The sequence below is a fragment of the Harpegnathos saltator genome, unplaced genomic scaffold (genome assembly GCF_003227715.2).
Source record: "Harpegnathos saltator strain DR-91 unplaced genomic scaffold, Hsal_v8.6 scaffold79, whole genome shotgun sequence".
Classification (NCBI taxonomy): Eukaryota; Metazoa; Arthropoda; class Insecta; order Hymenoptera; family Formicidae; genus Harpegnathos; species Harpegnathos saltator.
In genome coordinates this window covers 44,553-67,898 of record NW_020230637.1, presented here as the reverse complement: position 1 = coordinate 67,898, position 23,346 = coordinate 44,553, and the positions used below count along the sequence as shown (strand labels likewise).

At 43.5% G+C, this 23,346-nt stretch overlaps 3 protein-coding genes across 6 annotated transcripts; 2 read left to right on the top strand and 1 right to left on the bottom strand.

Annotated features, from left to right (window-relative positions):
* Positions 1-3,136: 3,136 nt before the first annotated feature.
* LOC105188728 (zinc finger protein Lobe) lies at positions 3,137-8,857 on the top strand. The gene is made up of 4 exons (XM_025306593.1): positions 3,137-5,151; positions 6,084-7,139; positions 7,535-7,762; positions 8,172-8,857. Exons 1-4 carry the CDS (start codon positions 3,211-3,213, stop codon positions 8,550-8,552), a joined length of 3,606 nt encoding a protein of 1,201 aa, XP_025162378.1. The 5' UTR covers positions 3,137-3,210; the 3' UTR covers positions 8,553-8,857.
* A 5,387-nt stretch (positions 8,858-14,244) lies between these two features.
* Positions 14,245-18,873, top strand: LOC105188691 (regulation of nuclear pre-mRNA domain-containing protein 1B). 2 transcript variants are annotated; one of them, XM_011150280.3, is made up of 5 exons: positions 14,246-14,644; positions 15,580-15,884; positions 16,252-16,386; positions 17,038-17,313; positions 17,769-18,871. In XM_011150280.3, exons 1-5 carry the CDS (start codon positions 14,494-14,496, stop codon positions 17,916-17,918), a joined length of 1,017 nt encoding a protein of 338 aa, XP_011148582.1. In that variant the 5' UTR covers positions 14,246-14,493; the 3' UTR covers positions 17,919-18,871. The 2 variants fall into 2 exon arrangements, with proteins under 2 accessions (XP_011148583.1, XP_011148582.1); XM_011150281.3 differs by lacking the exon at positions 16,252-16,386 and having other exon boundaries at positions 14,245-14,644; positions 17,769-18,873.
* On the bottom strand, positions 17,155-22,033 carry Cnep1r2 (CTD nuclear envelope phosphatase 1 regulatory subunit 2). Of its 3 annotated transcripts, none has more exons than XM_011150283.3 (5): positions 21,863-22,033; positions 21,540-21,632; positions 21,329-21,463; positions 21,008-21,167; positions 17,155-17,286 (listed from the first exon to the last, which is right to left on the bottom strand). In XM_011150283.3, exons 1-4 carry the CDS (start codon positions 21,888-21,890, stop codon positions 21,010-21,012), a joined length of 414 nt encoding a protein of 137 aa, XP_011148585.1. In that variant the 5' UTR covers positions 21,891-22,033; the 3' UTR covers positions 17,155-17,286; positions 21,008-21,009. The 3 variants fall into 3 exon arrangements, with proteins under 3 accessions (XP_011148585.1, XP_011148587.1, XP_025162376.1); XM_011150285.3 differs by having other exon boundaries at positions 21,540-21,611; positions 21,863-22,032; XM_025306591.1 differs by lacking the exon at positions 17,155-17,286 and adding an exon at positions 19,963-20,416.
* Between the last annotated feature and the right edge of the window lie 1,313 nt (positions 22,034-23,346).

Sequence of the window (23,346 nt, the reverse complement as noted above, 5' to 3'; positions counted from 1 at the left end):
TCAGAAGCAGTCATGAGAAGTCATAGTTGCATAAATCAATACATGCATATGGAGACTGTGACTATTTCGAGGTGCGCTCTTCTCCAATGCCGACGATACATGCCGATAGCTTTAAAAAGTTATGTTTTTCTTCATTCTTTGCGAATGAATATTTAGAGCTTTAAATAAACGATGAGACGCCAATGTCGGAATGCAGTTCCAGAATAGATGCGTCACGGAGAAGACACACACACACACACACACATATATATATATAGAGCATTGAATATTATCAAATGATTTAATTTTCTCAATCTCTTGGCAATTTTCAAAAATACGTTCAAATCCTGCCCCAATTATTTCAGACAGGAATAAAATTACGAGTTTGCACAATTGTCAAGTAAGATATATCCCACCTTCACAAGTTTTCCAAGAGAAGCAAAGAAAACGAAGGAACGGAGAAGCGAAAGACAGGCGCGACTATCCTGCGACGAGGCTGTTATCTCATGATCGTCTTATGGAACAGAACCTCGCGCGGTCATCGGATCCTATTCTCATCGGAGTCGAGACGACGAGTCGGTAACGCCGCGATAGTAGCGTTGAAACAGGAATATGCAGCCGTCGCGAGTAGTATTATATCGGCTAAATGACCGGCGGACTCGTCGATCCATTCTCTTCTTCGTTAAGCGAGCGCGAAGTGCGCTCGCGACGCTCGCTTTTGAGACGCTCGTTCTTTTTTGCTTTTTCGCCGGCGGCCGGCCGCGCGAACGATACGATACGCTCGATAATAGGACAGTCGCGCGCGCTGTTCGCCGGGCGATAATCCTGGCGCATGAATAATTCAGGCGCAAAGTGCAGGAGTAAATTCGCCGTCTGTCTTCGTTTCGGCGCGCGAGCCGAGACAGCGACGCCGAGGCCGCGCGACCGTTCTTCTCGTCTCGCGCTCATTCGTTCCCTCGCTCGCTCGCTCGACCGCTCGGACACCGCGCGGCTCGCTGTGACCTCGCCTTACACGCGGATTCAGTTTTCCACCACCACGGTAGACCAACACCGGCGACGATGAATTATTCATTCGGGGGTCCACCGCGAAGATCCCGCCACCGTCACCGCCACCGCCGCCGCGAGTCGTTAGCCGGCCTCGGCCTGCCCGAAATCTCTGTAGCCGTTTCGCTGATAGCCGACGAGCCGTATCGATACCATGCGCAGGCCACACACGGCAAAGGCTACAAGGAAAAAGCAAAAAAAATTTACGAATGAAGAGGACGACGAGGAATAATTTTAATTGAACGCGAAAGATTAGCGCGGAAACTCGGGCGCGGTGGCTTGTTCGTTCGTTTCTCAACGCTGAATGTATCATTGCTCGTCGTTGCATTCGACCATCAGGACGGATGAGGCGGATAGTGCGGAAACGTCATACCTTTGTCAGTCTTTGTCGGATTTATTATTGGTCCAAGTCGACTTTTGCATGACGAAGACGATGAATAATTTCCCGCCTCGTAAGTTGGGAGAGTGATGAAGCGAGCATCCGGTCCGGTTGGAGGTGTATTGACTTTTGTCACCAATTTTGCGTTGTTGATCAGTGGTAACACGATCGTCCGGCCAAGTTAAAAATTCCAGTCTAATAGAATTATTGAAGAGAACGATGTGAGAGTAGTTTTTTTTCTCTCGGCTTTTCTCGCTTGTTTCATCCGTGAGAAATTGCAAAAGGTCAACGATACATTCGAGATTTCGTTTCATCTCTCGCTCTCAATTCTTGTCTAACGACAGCGTCAAGACAACATACACGCCAAATCTGCTAGTTTGCCACTGCACCGGAAAATATGATTTTCCGCGCGATACTTGTGCCCGATATTTAAACACGAGAAAATCGATATCCTTGAAAATTTGTGGATTCCACATCGCACACCCACATACTACGCACACACACACATCCTTGTCTAGATAAAAGAGGACAATCATAATTAGAAACAGATGATGCGTATATCGCGAGAAAAATTTCTAGATTTTAAATTACTAGATATCTATCTCTCCTTTGCCCTCCTCCCCTCCCTCTCTCTCTCTCCCTCCCTCCCTCCCTCTCTCTCTCTCTCTCTCTCTCTCTCTCTCTCTCTCTGTAAGAGTTATTTATTCATTATTCGTACGCGATGGAAATGTCATCGTGCTTAACATGGTCACATCGACGCGCTGTCCCTCTGACCTAAGTAATACATCCAGCACTCCATTAGAAGGATACTTAATTAGTATCCGAGAAAGATATTTTCAAGCAGGCTTCGAGGAGGGTGAACTCTCTCGCCGCTGTCCGTCTTCATTAAGTTTTCCACGTTGCGCTCTTAATCGAGTCACCAGCGTTTAATTCCTCGCCTGGTTTGACTCGTCGATCTTTCTAACCGAAAATCCGATCTGCGGCGGTTAGTTAGTTAACTCACGTGGAGTATCTCACGGAATTGATCCACAGTTAACGAATCGCTGATAAATTGACCGATCACGAAGCCACGTTTATTATTAAAGAATGCGGCACCCGATGCCACTTTCGTGAGCAGTCTCTCACGCTGGAAATCGAAATATATATCAGCGTTCTCGAGAGAGACGAATCTATTTCTAATTATGATGGACACCGCGGCTTCTGATGAAACGTGAATATACACGGACTCGTTAGGTATTACAGGAAATAGAATTTCCTGAATTAGATCCGACTTTTGCGGCGAGAAACGATGCGAGGCGTTTTAAATGTCGGTCCAACGCTGGTCGCCTATTCCAAGATAATCTATCCCATACGATGACGCCGTTCCATCTATTTCCAGTCCATTGTGTGAACGTAAACGTCGAGCATTAATTCAATTTTAATATAGTCGCTCTATAGTCAGTTATTGAACGTTGTCTTTTTTTGTGTGTAATCTGTAAATTAAAGTTATATCTCATACAGCGAGTTATATTTCATACAGCAAATGAGCAGCTCATCTCACTGCCAAACGATCATTTCAGTCGCGTGGTTACTTCTCTAAGGAATAAGATGCCTCAAACTCTTCTCAAACCCGGCGAAAGCTGCCTGTCAGTCTTTACACTCTCTCTCTCTCTCTCTCTCTCTCTCTCTCTCTCTCTCTCTCTCTCTCTCTCTCTCTCTCTCTCTTTGTTTGTCTGTCTACACTGTTTATCAAATTTCCTATTTCGACAAATGTACTGTCCGTACACGCATCATCGCCGACTGCATCATGATCATTGCGCGATCGGAAGATGCTTTCTCTTCGTTTTCGTCTTACAAACTCCTTCGGATACATTCAACGTTTTTTTTCCAGCGATCACCTAAAGATCCACATGAAGACGCACGACACGCAGAAGCCTTACCAATGCACAGCTTGCTCGAGGGGTTACAACACAGCTGCGGCACTAACATCGCACATGCAGTCCCACAAGAAGCATCATCAATCGTCCTCTCAGTCAACTGGCGGCAAGCTTCACGACGTCGACTACGGCAGACGGAGCGTCTCGTCGCACAGCACGTCGTCGCCACCGGTGCCGAGTTCGCCGTCGCCGTCCCTGAATCTGGGCCTGAATCCAAGGCCGAATGCTCTGAAAACTTCTCAGAGCACCTGCAGCGCTTCCACCACGCCCGTTCTGAGCTCCCCCTTGAAGCTGACCTGCATGTACTGCACCAAAGACTCGTTCAGTTGTATGCAGCAATTGCAGATGCACGTGCATTCGATGCATCAGGCGATACTAAGCGGCGAGAGTCTGGTTGTACCACCGTCACCCAGCGGGACGAATGAGCAGATTACCCCAGGTTCGCGCGACAAGTCGTTGGCGGACCGGCAGGTGGACGGCTTGTCGTCAAAGGACTCGCGCGATCGGAAATATCCGGAGGATCGCGAGAGACCCGGTGAAAGGGACCACTACGAGAACGCGTTCACGTGCAATCAGTGCACCATGAAGTTCTCCACGCTGGGCTGCCTGCGCGATCACTTGCTGTCGATACACCGACTCGGTGCGTTCGGCGCGGCGATGATGATGTGCCCATTGTGCGGCATCCCGTGCTCGTCCGCAGCCTCCTATGCCGAGCACTACGTTCTCCAGCACTGCGAGAATCGTCGGATCGCGCCGACAGCCGCGATCGAGTACGGCGAGCCGAAGGTGAATGGCGTCTACGACGGCGTCACGAGAGACACGAGATTGCAAAGGAGCACGGACGTGCAGCCGGAAGCAGCGGATCTTACAAACAAACACTCCGTCAGACCCACCACCACCACTACCACCATCACTACCACCACCACCACCACCACCACCACCACTACCACCACAAACGACGCCGGGGGCGGCGGCGGCTACACCGCCGGTACCCTTCTGTGCGGTCAATGCGGCGCCGCTTTGAAGGACTTCGAGTCGTTCCGGGAACATCTGGCACGACACCTGCAAGCTGATCATCGTAACGAAGTGTCCAGGCACCCATGCTCCAAGTGCGAGGCGACCTTCCCGGACCGCGAGGATATGCTGAATCATCTGATTAAGCATTACCTGGGCCAAGTCAGCAAGGAGTACGCCTGCGGCGCCTGCAAGAAGCTCTACCCGCATCCCGACCTCCTTCAGAGGCACCTGCTGGATAGTCACGCGCACCATTTGTACCGATGCGCTCTGTGCCGGGACACGTTCGACTCCCGGGTGGCGATCCAGTTGCACTTTGCTGTGAAACACAGCCAGGAATGCCGGGTCTATCGGTGCAGCGCGTGCTGCACCTTGTCCAATAATGAGAACTCGCCGGGGAACGCGCCCGGCGAGGGCAGGAGCTTCTTCAGGAGCGAGGCCGAGATGGCGGCGCACGTCCGTAACGTGCACGCGCCGCCCGCCGCCCTGATCAACAGTAGTCCAGGCTTGGCGAGGAGTCCCGCCTCGACGCCGGGTATCACCAGCGGCGGCGCCGCGGCACGTTGCGTCTTTTGCGGCGTCTGCTGCAACTCGGAGCTCGAGCTGCAACTTCACCTGGCCAGCCACTCCGCCAGTCTCTACAGGTGTCCTGTCTGCAAGGAGGGATTCGCGGTGGAGTTTCTGCTGGACAGGCACGTCGCTCAGGCGCACGCGGGGGATCATCGTCCGGCTTCATCGTCCGTCAGGAACAGGGAGAGGGAGAGGGAGAGGGAGAGGGAGAACGGCCGGGTTCATCGACCGGTCAGAAATCAGGAGGAGGTGAGTTGCTCGGGCGACGGCTGGGGGGAGGGGAGGGATGGCTGATCGAGGGTTGTGTAATTCGGGTGTAGTCGAAACGAGGGAGGACCAATTGGCACGATCGCAGCGATATGCAGCGAGAAACGAGAACGACCTGGGTCTCTCGGTCGGGTTTGCGCAAATTTTGTCGTACGAATTGCAACGGAGTTGCACACACAAGGTGAGTGACGTGAGGAATCACGTCAGTTTGACAATATCCGGAATATAAAAGAAAAGTTTGAGCTTGAGTGCAAAGCTTGGCTGCTTGGTAAGGGTCTAACTCGCTGAACACTGAAACACTGTGTCGGTGATGTTAGGTGTGTATGTATGACGAAACACCTACCAACTACTACTACTACTACTACTACTACCTTCCTTCAACTACCAACAAGTTGATTCATCTCGTGTACGAGTAATTTAAATATCTCGGATCGATGCGATTGACTCGAGTCGAACTTTTCTCATGCAAACGAGAGATTGATGCGAGAAGATACGACATGATTTGCCGAAAGAAAATCACGAGAAGACGAGAGTCACAGAGAGAGAGAGAGAGAGAGAGAGAGAGAGAGAGAGAGAGAGAGAGAGAGAGAGAGAGAGAGAGAGAGAGAGAGAGAGAGAGAGAGAGAGAGAGAGAGAGAGAGAGAGAGAGAGAGAGAGAGAGAGAGAGAGAGAGAGAGAGAGAGAGAGAGAGTTCGTCGAGTTCGTTGTGTAGGGCGGTTTCGTTTCCGCGTTTCTTTCTAGTCACAGGTGGTACATATAATGTGTGTAAATATAGTCGCTTCGCAGGTCGATTTCGCAGAATCGCGCAGTTCAAGCAAATTCAAACAATGAGAATCGAAATTACACGCGTGTAACGTGCCGTTTCTAAAGTAAAAATATTTGCACGGAGCAACCCACCTGTCCAAATCTTCCAGCCGAAATCTCTCAAGCGAGGCCGCTCGCCAGCGTCTAGCAACAACAACTCCCTGAACCAACGCGACAACAACAACAAGCGACCGAACTTTGGCACTTCCGGCGGTCAACAGTGCGAGCTCTGCGAGCGCGGTGAGTTCGCGAACGAGGCCGAGCTGCAGGCGCACAAGAAACTAGTTCACACGCCCTCCAAGTTGCCCAGCAGCAAGAGCGTATCCGCCCTGAGCATGACCTGCGCGTACTGCGGCGAGGTTTGCCGTTCCCGTAGCGAACTGGAGTCGCACACCAGGATCCAGCACGCGTCCAACGAACCGGGTGGACGTCACAAGTGCAACATCTGCGACGAGGTGTGCCCGTCCGGGGCGACCTTAGCCGAACACAAACTCCAGAAGCACTGCAAGATCCAGTTGAGCGACATCTGCGTGGTGTGTCGCGGTCGCCTCGCCTCGGAGAGCCAGTTCCTGGAACACGTGCAGAGGCACAGCCTAGAGAACGTGGATCCGCAGCAACGGCTGGACAATTCGCTGCCTCATTTGCCGGCGCCGTGCGTGATCTGCCGGCAGACGCTGATCAGCGACCTGGAGTGCCGTCTGCACGCCAGGCATCACCTGAGGACGTCGTCAGGATCGCACAGCGACGGATCCAGCCCGGCGAGTCCCGCCGCTAAGGCCGCTCAGAGCCCAGGTTGCTGCTTCTGCTTGCGGGATTTCGCGGCGGACGACTTTGTCAGCTTGCCGCCCAATCATGCCAGCGCGGGTGGACAGCCGCTCAGAGTCTGCAAATCCTGTTACGTGCGACACTCTCAAGGACTTCCTATCCTGAATTCCACGTACGAGCAGCGAGCCAAGTACGAAGCGGCATGGCTCGCTCAGAACAAGGACGCTCAGTGGGACAGTTCCCACAAGGACAAGTGGGAGAACGGAAGGGGCCTCAAGGCGGAGGATCGACCGAGGAAGGAAAGAAATGCGGATAACAACAAGCGCTGCGAAGAGTGCGGGGTCAAATTTGAGGATCCTGAGGAGGCGGAGAAGCACAGGATAGCCGAGCACCGCGAGAAGGCAAGTGGCAAATGGTGCTTAAAACTTAAGAAACTTGTCCTTCTTCCTTTTTTCTGCACGGTCAAGCTTTCGAGTTTATTCGAGTATCTTCCCGCCAGACATTTCGTGCCATTTCTTTCTTTTCCAATGATAGGAAATATCAAATGATATAACACGCTGTAAAATTCGAGGCATTGCTCGGAGGGGCGGGGGAGGGAGGCATAAGCGTTCCGATCCTTACTTTGCTCGAGTGTGAAAGAATGGACGTGGAATAATACACGACGAATTTTGTGTATCTTTCTTCTTTCTTTCTTCTTTTCCTCTTCTAATCTTCTATGTCGAGGATAACATTGAGGTTGAGAAAATTTTCGCGTTTTCGTGATAGGATATATGATAAGATGAATGAACATTCCTAGGTGCCCTTTGCGACCGAAGCCAAGGTTCAACAACATGTAAGGAAGGAGCACCTCTGCGACACTTCTGCGAAATCCTCGTTGGAAGCTTTGCGGTGTCATTTGTGTTTATTCGAGGCCGCGAGCCCTTTGCAGTTGCAAAGTCACCTGATAGAACACACGTTTGCCGGATGCCCTGCCTTTAACTGCTACATCTGCCAGGCGCTTTTTACAGCTCCTGTTGGCCTTCAGGTAACGGGGAACCATTTTAAAGCCTCACTCCATTCACTCCGCCCCCGGCCGAGTGCCATCGCCGAGTCGAGAAAGACGAGTCTTCTTTTTTTTTTTACTTTTTTTCGAAAAAAGCAAAACACACCAAAGGACAAAAGATTCGTCTCAGACAGTCGTCATTGGGAAAATTCCTTTCCCCGGATACCGGACTTGACTTGACTTGTCCGGGCGTGAGATTTGACCGACCGAAATGCGCATTTCGCATGAAAGAGTCTCGTCGCGGCATAAATTTCGATTGTTTCGATGAATGACGCGCATCTTATTGCCGAACTGTCGCGTTTTTCCTATTTGCGTCCCTGTCCCTGTGACGAACACGCTTGCTGAGCTGTCCGTAATAATTTCGCGAGCATTAACGCGAACCGTTTCGCAGAATCACATGGTGCAAGAGCACGGCCTCGGTGCGCGACCGTACGATTGTTCCAAATGCACGCTCAAATTCTTCTTCACGACGGAGCTGGACCATCACGTCCTGACCTTTCATCGTCCAGGGGAGAACCCTTCGCCGTCCGAGAACGCACGCGACACGAAGGATGCTGAGGCTGAGACGCGCAACTGCGACGGCAATGTAGCGGTGAAGGAGGAAGTGGTGCAGGTTGACGAGGAAGAGGAGGAAGAGGAAGAGGAGGAGGAAGAAGTGAACGTGGACGTGGATCGGGTAGGACAGGAGAAACGCGAAAAGGGTGCCTCCGGACAAAATGAACAGAAACTGAAGACGGAAGTCGACAGCGAGACGACCAAAACAGAGTCGTGACTTGCTTCAACGATCGAGTTATCGACAGTTATCGATATTATATTTCGTTCTGACCTAGGCTTAATACATTCTTGGGAATTTGTTGGATAAATTATTAGATTTGTTATCGCGCGCGCTTCTTCTCCGATCTCCCCTTTCTTCCCTCTCCCTCCCCCCCCCTCTCTCTCTCTCTCTCTCTCTCTCTCGCAGTACAACGCCGCGCTACGTTCACGCACACGGGGATACGGATATTGTATATAGATATTTTTCCTTTTCTTTTATTTTTTTTACGGCGGCTTACAGAGAGCACGACCACACTCTCACTCTCTCTCTCTCTCTCACTCTCTCTCTCTCTCTCACTCTCTCTCTCTCTCTCTCTCTCTCTCTCTCTCTCTCTCTCTCTCTCTCTCTCTCTCTCTCTCTCTCTCTCTCTCTTTGTGTAAAACTCCAAACTGCCGCCGGAATATAACAGTAGTAGCCAATGCACTACGGAGTGCAATAATTTACGGGGCGGCACCGGCACCGAGGTGCCGTCTTCTCCCGTAATGAAGCCGACCTCGGCGCATTGCACATCGATGCACAATCGCTGTGTTATACTGCTGTAGCATCACAATTATAATATCTCCGTTCTAATACTCTGTCGCTCTACCGCTCTACTAAACGCGGAATCGTTCGCAGAACGATAGACAATACCGAAACACAAAAAGAAAAAAGAAAACGACCGAATCGCCCTGAGTAACCTGGTCTATTACGCGCAAAGTCATTAACCGCGAATCTTATTGCACCGACTGGCATCAACTAATATCGATAATTGCGAACCTTGCGAGGTGTTACGCGAAACGGTTAGCCGAAATTCCGATGGACGTCTATATGACGTCTGAGAGATTAGGACGTCTTTTAGACGTCGGTATTATCGTTCGGATAGATGATAGCTTCGTCCCGAGAACACGTTGCTCAAGGTTCATCGACGATCTCGCCGATCGACGAACGGCGCCGACAAAGTTCGATACAGTGTTAAGTAGACGGGAAAATCAGTCGCTCATGTTACTCACTCGAGATGGTTAGTTTTTTACGCATTGATAATAGAGACTTTGATACAAGACCGCGCGACACGCGCGGCCGAAAAGGTGGGCATCTCGTTTATCGTCGACAACCTGTTGTACCGAGGTTCCGTTTTCCTTGTCTTCTTTCTTTCTTTCTTTTCTTTTATACGGCACATAGATCCATTTGCGTTAAATTTGACGAGAGTGTGCGGTATTTATTTATCGCTTCTCGAATAAATAGTTTTATGACCATACCGGATGTTTTATGATTGTATAAGAGTAAGTCAGATCCTATATCCCTTCGTTTTTGCGTTTCGTTTTCTCTTGTCTTTTTCTCTCCTTTTTTATTTCTCCAACTTCCTTTTGTGACGATGTGATTGAAAGCGAACGTCAACTAGCTACTCCACCAAAATTTGTCTGAACTCTGCCAAAATTAAAGCAATGTACGTGAGAGACGTTTTAAATGTATATGCACCTGTGCGCATACGAGTGTGTACATGTGCAATATATACGAGTCTCTTACAACGCTGTTAAATTTCTGTTATACATACATGTTAATGTCCAAGTTTCAGAAATTTGATCTGAAGAGAAATCAATTTCTTCCACTTATATACATACAACAGATGTGGCATGAAAGGAATTGCGTTTGCAATGTTGTACAATTATTGTCGTCTTCGCTGAAGGGAAAGAGATCTCTCTGAATGTCGCGATAATTCTGCTAGTTTCTTCTGAGAGAATTCTTAAAAAGAGATCTTCCCGTTGGATACGGAATGCGTTGCGAAACTCATCGAGAGCTTAAAATGTTACAGCTCTTGAACTTCTGACACACTGACTGTTACAACGGTAACAGCGGTAATTGCGCAAGAGCGCAATTTTAACAACACCGGTATTTAACATATTTCCATTATCGATTACTATCGTATTATCGAATATCGAGATATGCGTATTATGCGAATCGATCAGTTTTATAGCGCATTCATATATCTTGCATTATATCTTGCGGAAAACGTCGCAAGAAAAGAAAAATGACATCACAGAGCTCGGAATTTTACCATTTATTACGATCGTTCAGCGTTCCCTCTCCCCTTTATAGTACCGCCGGAGTAGTCCCGTTAATTGTTCACAAACGTTGACTTTGTCCGCATGATCGGCCAAATGCCGGGAGGATCGTTGCGTTATGCATGAAATTTTGCCCTTTTCAAGCGTTCCTTCGTACGAAAAAGCTTGGGGTGAAAGAGAAAGTTACACGGAGCCCCTCCAATTCCAAATGAACTGAAGAGCGACGTGTGCAACGATGGGTGAAAAAGTGGGAGTACATCTCCTTGTCGGCATATCGCCAAACGTCCAATCATATCAATTCTTCCGTTAAAATGTGAAGAAAGGGGAGTTTATTGTAAATCTCAGAGCAATCAGAAATTCATCAATTTGTCATTTGTTGTGTGGGGCGCAACATTTATTTTCACGACAATTCTGTTCCCGAGATTATAAGGGGGATTATGTGATTTTATCACCTAAAGTCTCTTGTGCGCGGCGCACAATTTTAGTTTGAACAACCTGAATTTTAACAAATCTAGATTTCAATCGTCTCTCTTTATTCGATGAGGTTTTGATTGTATTGAGATGCGCGTTAAGTTCCTCCACGTTAAGTTGTCCGCGTTTAAAATGAGAGGATTTGTAGACAAACGTCACACCGCGAGAAATCACATGGCGCGCACATCTGCACCCTCTTTCATCCGTTCCGATGTCACTTTCGGGAAAAAATTAGGGACTCCCTCCCCCCCTCCCCCCACCCTCCTTATACACTCACTTCTACATTAGACACATAGACGACTAGTGTGTGTGCAAAAAACTTGTCGAGTTAATTAAATTGTCGAGTCAGAGTTCATCTCTCTCTTTCTGCGAAAATCTTTCCATCGACACGTTCCGTGCAATTTTATGTAACCTGTCATTCGCTCGCATTAATCGCGTGTTACCATTTGTCAAATAATCTGTATCTCATAATACACACTTGTATCACGATGATACCACGTTCCAGAGCCGAAATGTATGAGTAACGAAAACGGCCTGGACGGAAAACTTCGTCCCGATTCATGTCCCGTGGCACGGGACATGAGTTAAAATTGAGAAATTTAGCGAACGAATTTGTGGATTTTAACTCCACGAGTCTCAAAGAGAATGACACACATCTGTCAAATGGAGAGATGCTTGCTGATCAAAATTTAAATTCACTTCACTGAAATTTAACTTCTTTAAAATCTGACTCGGCCTCGGGCTTCCTCGGGTGTGAAGAAATGCTTAATCTAGCTTTCAGACTGTGCTGCAGCACAGTGTGTCCCATGTCGTGGATTCGCATTCGACACTTTGTTTACGACTCTCCTTATTTCAGGTAATTTCTATTCCGGAAGAAGCAAATTGAAATGTTCATGTTCATGTCATGAAACGTTAGTGGCAAGTACACGAAACGAGGACTGCCCGTGAACCCGCAGAGAGCAGAACCGCGAGAGAGCTCTCTGAAATCAAGCATCACTTGGCACTTGACGAGTTAAAATTGCGTCGTAAAATTAATTAATTCGATAATGTCGACGTACAATAACACAGAATGCCGAACCGAGCATTACCGAGAGGTGAGACGAACGTGTATTGAGATGTATGTACACATCGCTCGATGACATCACACCGATATATTCATATAGAGATATTTTATTTCGACTTATTATACAGTAGCAGGGAATAACAAACGTTATACAGACGTTGATCCTTTTCCGTATCGGTCTTAGCCGAGTGTAGCGACCTAATGACAGAACACATCCGATATATCCACACGGCTCTTTCCGTCATTGACACACAGCATTGTCCTAGTGTGAGGAGGCTTCTCCTCAGAAAGATCGTAAATATTTTTTATCTCTTTTTCCTAAGCCCGTAATGTGTAAACAGTTTTTAGCTTGGAAGCATTTGATTGGAAGCAATTTCACGTACTCTGTTGATAAAGTACTACGACGAAGGGGAGTGATTGATTTATGATCAACCATGCAAGAAAAACTGCATATCGCGGAAGCGCAGATAAAAGGTGAAACGGACAAACGAGTGAATTCCAATTAGGACGCAAGAAAATACAAAATACTACAGACCGCCTGCATACAGATCCGCTTCCATAGTTCCGTTAACCGTTTTCGCATAACGAATGAGTGAGAGAATACACGTTGTGTATTTACGGTATTTTATCTCTTTATATATTCCGTTGTAATGGGAGAGATACAACGGGGAACGGGGCCGAAATTGTCCCGTTAATTGTTTACAGACACCAATTTATCGCGAGCGAAGTATGTAAGTACAATAGCGAGGAGTGCGTTCCATCCTCCGAGTGAATGTCCTATCGATTTACTACTAAATGACGTGTAAACGGCAAAGTTGCCGGTATCTAACGAGGAGACGCAATAACTTGTCCATTAGACCATAGCCCATAAGAAACAGATTCTGTGCGAAATAAATTATTGTTTCAAATCGAGTCGGTCGCACGTGCTGTTTATAATAACCCTGTCCATTAGGCGTATAGCCATCCACAATAAGATAATATTGTATACAAATAAATTATTGTTTTAAATCGACACATGTATGCGCGCGCGCGCACACACTGTTGCACAGTCTCGTCTGTTTGTTCTCGGATGTTGTCCCACCCCGCCAAACGTTTTCATTCATCCTATAGCGCGTACATCGCGCGCAATCGATTATCCATCCGATATAAATTACTCTTGATATTTTAGTTTACTACGAGTAATAACTGCAAGAAAAAAGAGAAGGAAATCGATGTTTTTGCATAAGTAATTTCCCACCACGTTGCGGTCAATATTGAATTTAATACTTTATGCAGTCTCTCTCTCTCTCTCTCTCTCTCTCTCTCTCTCTCTCTCTCTCTCTCTCTCTCTCTCTCTCAAGAGATTCTTGATCTAACTTCCAGATTGGTGACACTTCTTCGTGAATTCATTTTCCACGTTTCGTGAAGTTTCCGATTCATCTCTTCGGGGGAGGAAGAAGCGATTGAAACGTGTTCGCAAAACGTCGAAAGCGAATCCACGAAGGAAACGAGGAATGGCAAGTTTCTACTAGCAAGTCGTTAAAGTCTAAACTATTCTCTATGTGAAAAATTTATTCTCTGAGAGATATTTAATTATTAATAATTAAAACTCATCTCGCGATGTCGTGCACCATATTGGGTACAAGTGACACTCTCGTTCTGCTCTTTGACGTTTTTGTGAAGAAAGTCTTAGATGAAGTATTCGAGAACCGTGAGAATGAAGAAATGTGCAATTCTTATTAAGGTTGCACCTTCAATGTTAAAAAATGTCATCCTATCTCAGAAATCATACAATCTCACCGTAAATTTGTTTTGATTTTGGAATTTCAAAGATAAATACTCTTCCGTTCCGTTCCGTTCTGTATAAGCTGTACGAAAGGGTTCCAAGCACCAAAAGGACAGACCTTAGGCCTGTTCGTTTTGTCTGCACTGCTGAACTGGTGCATTAAGTTAAAGTGAGACAAACTTAGGTTTTCTCACTTCAACTTGTTGCACCAGTTCAACAGTGCAGACAAAACGAACAGACCTCTTGGTTCTGCATTAACGTTGTCGGAAACCGCCAGAGGCGCTGACTATCTTACCTTGGAGCTTCAGCTGTTGGCTCGGCGCGTCACTCCGAGTCGTTCTTATGCGAGGGTAACATCGGCAGTGTGGATATATACGGTACGGGAAAGGCAGAGAGAGAGAGAGAGAGAGAGAGAGAGAGAGAGAGAGAGAGAGAGAGAGAGAGAGAGAGAGAGAGAGAGAGAGAGAGAGAAAGAAAAGAGCACGTATAGACGTGTGGAAGACGTGTATACGAAAAGTTGGTCTTGTTCTGGCAAAGTTGTGCAAAGATCAACGGGGTGCGATGACGGGGTTCACGGAGAGCGCATTGGTGAAACGGTTGACGGATCTAAACACGTCGCAGCAGAGTATTCAGACCTTGTCGCTCTGGCTCATTCATCATAGAAAACATCACCCCACGATCGTGAAGGTGTGGTTCAGGGAGATGTGCAAAGGTATCTATGTAGCGAGTTATTCGCGTCTCGACTTGGTGTCAATTTGCCATGCTGTCGACGCGCAATGCTCTGTTGACGAGTTGATCAAATCAAGACGATTCATTCGTCTCGACTTCGATTCAGATCGAAAATCGTCCGAGCTTTTAGGTTAGTTTATACGGCTGCGCTGCGCTGCATCGGTCGTCCGTTGACGAACGTTCCTATCTCCTCTGTGTGAAATCACGTCGCGTTGACTGATCGCGTTGTCTCGTCGGCCGTGTAGCTTTCGAGAAGTTGCGGATCGCGTTGTCTCGACCAACATTCGCGTAAAAATCATATGGTTGCTTCGGCAGGCGGTGACTCGAAGACGAGTCAACGAGACTCGTCTCATCTCATCTCGTCCTGTGTTGTGTTGTGTTGTGTTGTGCTGTTAATATTGTTCAAGTCATTAATGAGACGGGGATATACTGAGAGGAAACACATTTTACAATTTACATTTTTTATCGGATTGATTTCTCAAAGATTAAACGATATATTTTTGCAAACGTTTCGCAGTGTCACTATCTTTTTCGCCGTCTAAGATGACGATAACATGGTGACATGTTGACATAACAACACTTACCATGGAAGTTGGGATAATTTTAATCGTGTATTTAAATTTATTATACAACTTATAAACAAGTGTAACATACTTAGTACACGCGTACATATGCGCGCGCGTACGCATACGCGTACATATGACTTATATCTTTAAAAGCAGAATGTGAGTTTATAACAATACAATAGCATGTAGTTGGAGGCATATATTGCAAAAAAAATTAAATGAACATGTCAAAAGTATGATTAGTTTATTTATTTATTTATCTCATTGTCTCGATATAATAATCTTGGTTGCGTTAAATTCTTGTGTGAGAATCATTGTTAGCGCATCGCTACAACTGTGTGTATTTTTACAGCAAAGGAACATCGAAAGTTGATGTTTATGTATCTGGCAAATGACGTCATCCAGAACAGTAAAAAAAAGGGACCAGAATTTGGAAAAGAATTCGGAACAGTTCTGCCAAAAGCCTTTGAGCATTTGAAAGGTTTTGATGATAAAACAAGGCGACAATTGAGTAGGTTATTGCATATCTGGGAGGACCGAGGAGTTTACGACAAGACTCAAATAGCAGAATTAAAAGCGGCTTTCACAGATTTAATAAAGGACTCAGGAACACCGCCACCACGGAAGAGAGCAAGGCTCGACACCGAGAAGATAAAGGTGCGTATATTATCTAATTACGCCTCTTTCCCTCTCTCTCTCTCTCTCTCTCTCTCTCTCTCTCTCTCTCTCTCTCTCTCTATATATATATATATATATATATATATATATATACATATATACATACATACACACACAATCATATTTCTTATCTAGGAGACAATACATACATATCCCAAGAGCATTGTCTATGCAAAAACAATAAACTTGCGTGACATTCGTAGTGCAAGATATTTCGGAAGCATTTGCAATTTTTACTTGATAATTTCAATTTTTGAATTTATAATAGCCTCGAGCAAATCGATACGATTACAATGTGTACAAAATGGTGTAACAGAGCTATAGAATGTTCTCATTGTGCTTACAGAAGGAGAGAAAAGAGAGGAAGAAGTCTGAGACTGAAGTGGAAGTAGATGGTACCAAAGAGCTTCACGTAACGTTGAGTCCCCGTACACCGGCTGGCGATCCACCGGAAACTGAGGAGCTCATAAAAGCCCTAATGGTTAATTTTCGATTATATAAACGAGCATCTTGCCGAACCTGTATCGTCGACAATAAAATACTTTATTCGTACCAAAATAAATGTTGAATCCACACATGGGGCGTGTAACGGCAAACGCTTCTAACGCGTTCACCCTCATCGATTATTTGTCTGTTTTGTTTGGCTGTATCGTCGCTTACCTTATTTCGCTCTAGAATGGAGCGTGCATTGAAACTTGTTTCCATTCGCCTTTGATTTCTGGAAAAATCTCATTCTTCGAAGCGTACTTACCGAATAAATGCCGTTAACGTTTGGTCAATGTTTTATTTCGGTATTGTGTGTGTGTATATATATATATATATAGTTATATATATATATATTATATATATTGTTATATATATATATATACATACACATACACACACACACACGCACACATATATAACACGCGCACATATACACACATACTCTTCATTCCTTCTTCGGTGATATATTTAGTTTGTGCTTGGGTTTCCTCAATTATAACAACATCATATAGAGAAGATGCGCCTCGTTATTTGTTTACAAATCGAATATGTTGTACCGAATCCGGAGATGCAGGTTCTCCGGGCACGCATAAGACACACACGACGCTGCTAAAGATGAGAACTAACGAATCCTTTCGCTTTTCAGGATCTGGAAAATACCGCGTCGTCGGACGCTGGCGTTAGGGAGCGTATCGCGTCCTTGCCACCGGAAGTATCGGAGGTTTCGTTGCTCGCAAATCTCGCCGACCGAGCGGCCGCGGATCAATTGAGCGTCGCGGTGAACGAAGCTGCCGCTCTTCTTGCAGACTACAATGGACGATTGCAGGCCGAGATGGAGGACAGGAGAAGACTGTTAACGATGCTCCGAGATTATACCTTGGCACAGAGACAGCTGCTGCAGCAGGCACAAAGCACTTTAGAGGTAAGATTCCATTTCCACTCCGTAATATCCTCAACATCCTAATCCGGTATACGCCGCGGACAAAAGAGTAATGATGAAATATTTATCCAAAATATGGGACAGGTTTTCTAAGATCACACAATAAGATAGCACTTTTTAAGTTAGACGTAAACGACTCAAGACTAAAAATTATCGGAGTCTATATCATACTCTCTGACAGTTGGAGAGGATATATGTAAGATATAAGGCCATATTTTATTAAAAAAAAAAAAAAAAAAAAAACACAACTCTAGTGATAGTTTTTTCAAGGTGATAAAATATGCGATTGTTAGGGGTGATATAGATTTAAATTTACATTAAACTAGTTACATTAAATTGCGTTACATCACATTGTTACATCTTTTTTTTTTGCAAAGTTTAATTTGCGCGTATTTTCGTTCGGTAATATCACGGGTCTATTATACGTATGTTACTAGGACTATAAGGAAAAACTAAAGAAAGTGTGTGCGGTGCGAACGGAGGTGAAGTCTCACATTTCAAATCTTCCTGACTTGACGCAGTTGCCGGACGTCACGGGCGGTCTAGCGCCTCTTCCCTCCGCTGGAGATTTGTTTTCCATGCACTAGTGTAAGCTTGCTTTCGTGCGCGACAGTTGCGTTTATAGTTTTTATCGCTTTAATGTCGCGGATAGAAAAGGACATACAAATCGTGGAAAAGTAGGCCTTCCTCTTTTCTTTTTACATCAATGAAAGGAGAGTCATCCACGATAACTTCGAAAATAAAGGTTTGATAAAAATTCGAATAGTACGAATTTGATAAATTTATTGAATTGGAGGTAATAACCGTGTAAAGTATGAGTACAGTATGAGAGAGAGAGAAATTTTGAGGGGTGAGACGAGTCATTGTGACTAAATTGACAATGATTACTGATATGCGAACGATGAATATACAATCGCGCTAATTGCTCGTGTAACGTAATTCTCGGTATTGTACTTTACATGATATCTTCAAAATACTTTCTCCGCAAGAAAGTATACCGAATAGATCAACGAGAGAATTCGCTCTTCCGAGATAAAGAGTGTGAGGATGGAATTCCAAGTGATTTGACATGAGAAGCGTCAAAAAGAAAAAGAAAAAATAATGTTCCTGCGACACGACGAATCAAGAGACTTGGAATACTGCTCGAAATATAAAACTCATTCAATCCACCCACACACATACACACACACATGCGCACACAATCACTAATTTTATAAAAATTATTTTGTACTAATCAATATAAACGGATCTAGCTCGCGGATCGGTCGGATGTTATATACAATACCCAAAACAACTTGGCTATGTATTATCGAATGATGCTTAGTTAAATAGAACTACAAGGAAGCAAAATAATATTACACTTATTTAAATACGTTATTTTAAGTATGTTTATTGAGGGCAAAAATTTGACATTGACAATATTTCAGTGATTTATGCTGAATGTTGCCTTCATTTAAAGAAATGATCATTTAATGATCGTTTTGAGCATTGTATAATATGATTACACATACACAATTAAGTCATTCCAAATATTACATATATCATTCGATCGATCCGCGAGCCAAATTCTTTTATATTGATTAGTATAAAATAATTTTAATAATTGATATAAAAAATTATGTATATATATATGGGTGTGTTAAAAAATTATATGTGTGTGTGTGTGTGTGTGTGTGTGTGTGTGTGTGTGTGTGTACATGTGTGTGTATGTGTATACATGTGTGTATGTGTGTGTGTGTGCGCGCGCGCGCGTGTGTGTGTATACATATATGTATGTATATGTATATATATATGTGTGTGTATGTATATATATGTATGTATATGTATATACACATACATGTGCGCGCGCGCGCGCGTGTACTATATACGACAGTTACGCAAGCCATAAAGTGCATACCGACGGAATGATGATGATCATAGAAATACCTCAGAATAATAAACTGCGCTTCGTAAAAATCATATAACTGACGGGTCCAGGTAACCACCTGGAGCTCTCTGCTAAGTTAACTACGAGGTATCCGTACGCATATCTCTGTAACGAAGTTTATGGTTATTTACGCACTGACTTTATACAATTGTTGTCAAAAAGTCTTACCGCGTGTTTCCCTATCGCGTCATCATTGTTCATTGGCGATTGTCAAGAGATTGCTCTTATCGATTAAATAAGCATTACTTATGTATGTGTATGTGTGTGTATATACATACATACATACATACATACATACATACACACACATACACACACACACACACACACACACACACACACACACACACACACATATACATACCAATGCAGTACGTACAGTATCGAGACTGACGACGAGAAAACAGGTCTCCGCGTAAAAATGCAACATTGTACACGTACTATTTTAAGAAAACACGCGCAAATCGTGTCGACTGCGCTGCAAATAAGATTGTAATAAGTAACAAATTACAAATAAATGTTTTGATCGTTATATATACCGTGCCTCCCTATAATTTTCCTTTTTACAAAAATTACATGAGTTTTTATGCACAGTTTCGATTGGATAAACTACATAAAACTATTTTTGCTTTACAAAAATAGCGAAGAAATTACATTCTTACGCGATAAGAACACTCATTAAAAATATCGAGAAAAAAGAGAGAGTGAGATGTGGTTTGTAAAGAAAAATTATATTATATATAACCATTCTAATAAATACAATAAATCTGCCACAGTATCGTATCATCGGCATAATATGTTTTAATGTTTTAATGTAGATATTATATTGATAGTCCTAATTGACTATTTTATTATGCCTTCCCTAATGACGGATCTATTTTTGTATACTGGAATCATTAGAACAATCTATTTCTTGAACTTCAATGGATATCACGTGTTTCCTTAACTCTATTGGAAAACAATATATTTTACATTGAGCGCTTATGAATAAGCATTTATATACAGATGGTGATGCATAATCCATTTGATTGATCTATCTTAACTATTAATTTGAACACAGGACTTACATAGATTGTAATTATTTTTGTAAACTCATTCGATTCAAGTAAGAAGACCCTTGACAAGTGGTTTGATTACAGTTTGACTACTATCTTATTGCTAAAATAAGGATTTCTTCGTAATTTCCTAAAGTAAACTGTACAAATATTGACTTGTTCTATATGTACACTGTATCAAAAAATATTAACACATCTAACATATGTCAATTTTGTTATATATACATTATATGATTTATACAGAGTGTCAAACATCAATTTCACGATTTATCCAAATAATTCTAATTCAGCACTGGTCAAATTTCTTTTCTTTTTTAATACATTAACTGATTCGTTATACTTTTAAAAAGTATTGAACATTATAAATTTTTGCGATATATACATATATATATATACACATATATGTGTATGTATTATATAAATCAATACACACACACACACACACACACACACACACACATACGTGTATGTATAAGTATTGCATTAATGAAAGATTTCAAATAATCTATAGAATTTGCACACACAATTTGACAAAATTCAAGTCTAAAACAGATAAACTTCCCATTTTTCATAGTGATCTTATAGTGAATTTCACACAATACACATAAACAGCCGGTAAAAAGACCAACATTCCATATTCACATTTAGTATAGTAACAGGCATTCCAAATTAATACTTGGATTATGTATATTACTCTTAAGTCTCATGTGGATGCGAAGGTCTTGTGGGCTTCAGAATCAACTTTCCAGTATCATCACAGCTCATATTGAAATCACCAAGAACACTTCTGGCACGTTGAGTTATAATACTGGGCGCTATTACACGTCTATGTACTCCCATCATAAACAATATCACTGTAAAACGATTCATTGGTACTTGGAAAAATATGTACGTACATATATCCATATGTATGTACGTACATACATACATATACACACACACACACACACACACACACACACACACACACATACATATCGCAATTATATAAAATACAGATTATTTTTACACTTACCTAATATTATACTAGCCATAGTAAAGAATGGATGATTGCATAGACTCTGTGTAAAAGATACTGCCGATGTATTGGGATCTGTCAGCCAGTGCCAAGCACCCACAGCGGTACAAACTGAGATAAAACCCAACAGCACTGCAAGTATATCCAAACCGGTTGACAGATGCAAAATTTTTGAAGAAAATTAAAAGTAAGAAACAAGAATATTTACTTCTCCATCTTAGTGTTGCAGGTTGCAAGCTAGCTATAACCTCAGTCAATCGTCTCTCAAAAGCCTTCAGGTCTGAAAGTGTAGAAACAGGTACTGAAGGAGGAAAAAGGTAAATTTAAAATCAATGAATCACATTTATTTATTCAAAGATAAAGTAAACATTTGAACAATATCAATTGACTATAAAGGTTTATTTCTTATGCCACAATTTCCCGATACAAACAATTATTGACAGTTATTAGAGTGATTAACCGTTCTCATACAAATTTGCTAATGATTTCATCTGCAAAACAATATCTATAATTTTTCACATATACTTTTACCTTCACATACAGTTTGGTCCAGCGACATGATTGTCTATCACATTCGCGGTTTGTATCAGAGACTATCCAGAGTGAAAATGTGTCAAGACGCACGACAGTCGAGAGGGAAAGGATGATTCAAGGAATAAATAACACGCCGTGAGAAAGAGATAGAGAGATAGATAGATAGAGAGAGAGAGAGAGAGAGAGAGAGAGAGAAGAGAGAGAGAGAGAGAGAGAGAGAAAGGTTGTGTATTGTAGAACTTGCAAAACTTTCCGATAGACTTCCGACCGACACTCGACTTCTCTAGAATTCCCTATTCAATATCTTTGTGCTGACTGATCGATTTCCTATTTCAAATGTACAATTTTAATGAAAAACTTCAGCCTCTAATTATAATTCCAACTTAATTAAAAATCGTGCATCTCTCTCTTTCTTTCTCTCAATCTTTAATTCTAAAACTTCGATGGGTAACATGATAATTTCAATAGAAAGAAAAATAGAAAGAAAAGAAAAGCATGATATTGTCTCTCAACTCGGAATGTATATTCATCGAAATTAAAATTTAAACAAAAGTGATAAACATTTTTAAAAAATTATTCGCAATTAGGAAAATTTATCGTCGACTTCTACGTATCTTTAACGTTGTATAGTCTATGCCTTTATTGACAAGATTGTGGTGCTTTCGTTATAGCGCCGCAAGATGGCAAAACAACTTGACGACCGACTCTTTTAAATCTAATATTTCAAATTAGCAATCATGAAATACGCATCAACGACAACAGTATAAAATGTAACATTATCTAATAATATGTATGTAAAGATATGACATTTTGTCGAGATAAAGAATCACTACTATTCTCTATAGCGTTATACTCACATGTACTATATACAAGATAAACATTATATATATTACTTTCGAAAAGAGGTACGCTGGAAGTGTGTGCTAGTGATGGCACAACTGAACATTGATCGCTAACGTAGAAGATATGGCAGATCTGCTCAGTGGGTGTTGTCACATGATGAAGTCGCTTCAAGTAGCTTCTTGTAATTCGACTCCCGATTTGCGCGTGCATCTTCATGGCCCTCCCCTCGTAACCTTTACGGGGGGACCCTCGGATTTGCACGCCTGCACGGTCGAGTCCTTCTCAAGTCGCTCCTCGAACCGCCGCGATTTCCAAATTGGGGGGCAAATCGAGAGTAGGTCAGACGAGTCATAATTAGTCGCTTCCATATACAGGCACTGTCTTGCAGAAAGCAGTTTGCCATTTTTTTGTCAATTCTGATTTACTTTTTTTTTCGGTTATAGAGCAGAGCTTAACAAAATCTGTACACCTCGACGATTTTCAGCTCGCCGCTCCGCCTAGCGCTATTTCTCTTATGTCTTCCTCTTGCGCGAGGCTCGGTACAACGTACAGCGCGTAAACCTGTTTCCGATAGATTTCCACGTTACCTATGAAGTACTGGGGAGGTTTTGTAACACCGTCATTCCGATACGGTAAAC